Raw genomic sequence first — 2,858 nt, 5'->3', positions numbered from 1 at the left:
TGGACTCATTTGAGTCCAGTCTTTTCTCCTGCCAGGCGGGGGGTCAGATTTGAAGATCTACAAGGTCCCTTCCGACTCGACTTCTGTGATTCTATGATTTGGGTCCTTGGTCTCTGTTGAGAAATCCAAATTGTGATGACCATGGCGAGATGGAGACTTATTTTCCATAGACTACTGAAAAGCTCTTGAATGATAATGACTCTGTTTCATACAATCTGGGTTGTACTGGAGTCAGCAACCTAGAGGCATAAGGTGCTGTCTCATTACCCATCCCCTGAGTCATCCAGTCCTTTAGAATATCTCTTCAATGTCGGACAGAAATAATGTAGAGTGGACACAAACACTCTAAAATCATTTAAAGCTGGAAAAAATCTAGGCTTATGTTACTCAAAAAGGGAATTGTGCATTGTTTTCTCTTTGTTTCCCCATTAAAAAATAAAGCATCAATCATGTGATCTGGCTGCCTCCTCCCAACTCCAAACCAAACTGCTCTGTAACATTTTGCTACTTTAACACCACTCTCTTAGCTGCTGATTTTGGTCAGCATCTTGTTAATGGCCTGCTTGACATGGGTGGTGGAGCTCCGTCTCCGAGTCTTGCCCTGAACCATCTTCCGACGCCGCACCTCACGGCAGAGCTCGTAGAAGGCTTCCATGATGTTGCCTTCACCAGTGCAAGCAGAGCACTCATAAAAAGCGCATGCTAGTTCTGTGGCCAGCTTTTCACCCTCTTCTGTGCTGACCTGCCTGGAATGATCCAGGTCAGCTTTGTTTCCCACTAGGATGAGAGTAACGTTTTTAGGCTTTTTAACTTCATCCAGCAAGTTTTTCAGTGGTAGCACTTCCTCAAAGCTGCCCCTGTCAGTGATGTCATAAACCAGTACAAAACCTTCACCCCATCGTACATGTCCTTCTTTCTGAATAGCATCCTCCTGTTCAAAAAGAAGGACAAGAGTTTTAGGTTAAAGTACATATACCAACTGAATGCAGCTTGAGAAACAAATACAATTCCCTCAGGAGAATGTACTTCCCACAAGTCTAGTTCTCAATGTCTGTACAAGCTGCATCTACCTTGCACAATGCATATAAATCACAGCTCTTTGTGATTTCATGGCATGTATGCCCACTCTTCCAGAAATGTAGAAGACCACAAAAGGCAGTGTAATGTCAGGTTTTAAGAATTATTCACTAGTGAGTGGAATTGTTCACTAGTAGATGGTGTAAACCTACCATAGCCTGGCAATGACTTAAAGATGACCAAGGGTAGGCAGAATCCACTCTGTCTTCAAGCTTGCTAGCTCATATTTATGTGACGGCTGGTACAACTTAACTGTGGTGCGGCCATGTGATGCTGACCATAGTGTATGATCATCAGGGATCCAAGTTTTCCATTTCCCATGGAAAAATGTGGATTTTCCCCTTTTAAAGGAGAAAAGTGTGGGTTTCCCCTTTTGCAAGTAGCTCTCTGCAAGCTGGCAGACTTCCATCCTGCAAGAGCCACTTGCAAAAGGGTAGGAAACCCTAAACCCTGTCTGGAAGGGGTGGGGGTGAGGCCTAAAAATGAGTCAGCCAGGGCTGGGGCAGATTCACTTTCCCTCCTGTGGCCTTTGGAGCAAGGAGGGCTTTTTGGGGTTGGGGCCCCAGTGGGATGGGTGAGGGTCACACTGCTGGGAGAATCTGGGGCCTGTGTGTAGAGCCAGCAGGGTGGCCAGGGGACAGGGAAGGGGTGTGTGGGCAGTGATGACTCTGTCCCATGTCATGGGCCTGGACCGGGATGACAACAGGCTTGTCCCACCATGACTTGTCCTGACTAGGCTCATGTTGGGGCTGGAGGCGCTGCCCAGCTGGGACAGTGGTGGCACAGTGCAGGAGGGAGTGCACGCTGCACCCCTGTCTGCCAGGCTGGGTGCCCTCAGGGCAGGGTTGGGAGCTTTGGTTGGGGCTGGGAGTGCTGCCCAGCCAAGGCAGGGACCAGAGCCCAGGCGTTAGGTGACTGCTGCCTAGCCTTTGTGCTGGTGGCTGCTACCCCACAGTTCAATACACTGCTGCACCACATTATGTGGCTGCAGTGGCTGCTGGTGGCTCCACTGGGGCTAGTGCTAGAGGCAGTGGCAGGGGGTGTGGGATATGGGGAGGGGAGGAGTGGCACACCCAGCCTGTATGCCACCCTGCCCGCCACCCTGCCCAACCCAGGGCGCCACTAGGCTCACCAGCCCCAGAGGGGGAGTGTGGTCCCTGCACGCCCAGCCACCAGATGGGACAGGACCAGTCAGCAGGAGCCCTAACCGCACCAGCATCTTCTGCATAGCAGCCCAGCCCCATGCTTGCTGGGACATGTGGCCCTAACCTGGGCGGGCTCCTGGTCCCAGGAACCACCTGTGGGGAGGGGGAGGTGATGAGCTGGGGTGGTGGTGGGGTGAAGGGTAAGGGGTGGATTGAGGTGGCAGCCAGGTTTGTGTGTTTGATGGCTTGGAGGTGGCAGCATGGGGGGGTGTGGCAGAGAGACAGACAGCGAGCGAGCGAGAGATTGGGGGGGGCAGTGGGGTGCTCCAGGTAGAAGAGACTGGAGCAGCCTGTGCAGGGGGAGGCCAGCCTTGAGGGGAAGGGTCTTGCCCAAGTAGAGGCAGGCCCAGCCCAGTCCCTGAGCCCAGCCAAGGACTTCCAGGGAAAGGCATAGGGACCACTGGGGCCTGGGCACAGGTGCAGGGAGCAAAACAGCAGGGGCTGGCACTTTTCAGAGCCTCAAAGCAATGGGCAAGAGAACCGCAGCTGGGCCCATGTCTGGGGGGCAGGGGAGGGAGCAAGTTGCGGGGTAGATAGGGGCTGTGGATTGGGAGGGAGGGCCACAGTGCCTGGGGG

General features: G+C 53.1%; 1 protein-coding gene across 3 annotated transcripts in view; it reads right to left on the bottom strand.

Moving 5' to 3' along the window:
* Positions 1-100: 100 nt before the first annotated feature.
* The window catches only part of RERG (RAS like estrogen regulated growth inhibitor), a 156,146-nt gene continuing 153,388 nt past the window's right edge, over positions 101-2,858 (bottom strand). For all 3 annotated transcript variants that reach the window (XM_019544504.1, XM_019544503.1, XM_019544505.1), the window contains exon 5: positions 101-931. In XM_019544504.1, the coding sequence (XP_019400049.1) occupies positions 524-931 (408 nt within the window). In that variant the 3' untranslated portion in view covers positions 101-523. The remainder of the gene's footprint in view (positions 932-2,858) is intronic.

Source organism: Crocodylus porosus, unplaced genomic scaffold (genome assembly GCF_001723895.1).
Source record: "Crocodylus porosus isolate Cpor-Errol unplaced genomic scaffold, CroPor_comp1, whole genome shotgun sequence".
NCBI classification, from domain to species: Eukaryota; Metazoa; Chordata; order Crocodylia; family Crocodylidae; genus Crocodylus; species Crocodylus porosus.
This window is presented reverse-complemented; position numbering and strand designations above follow the sequence as displayed.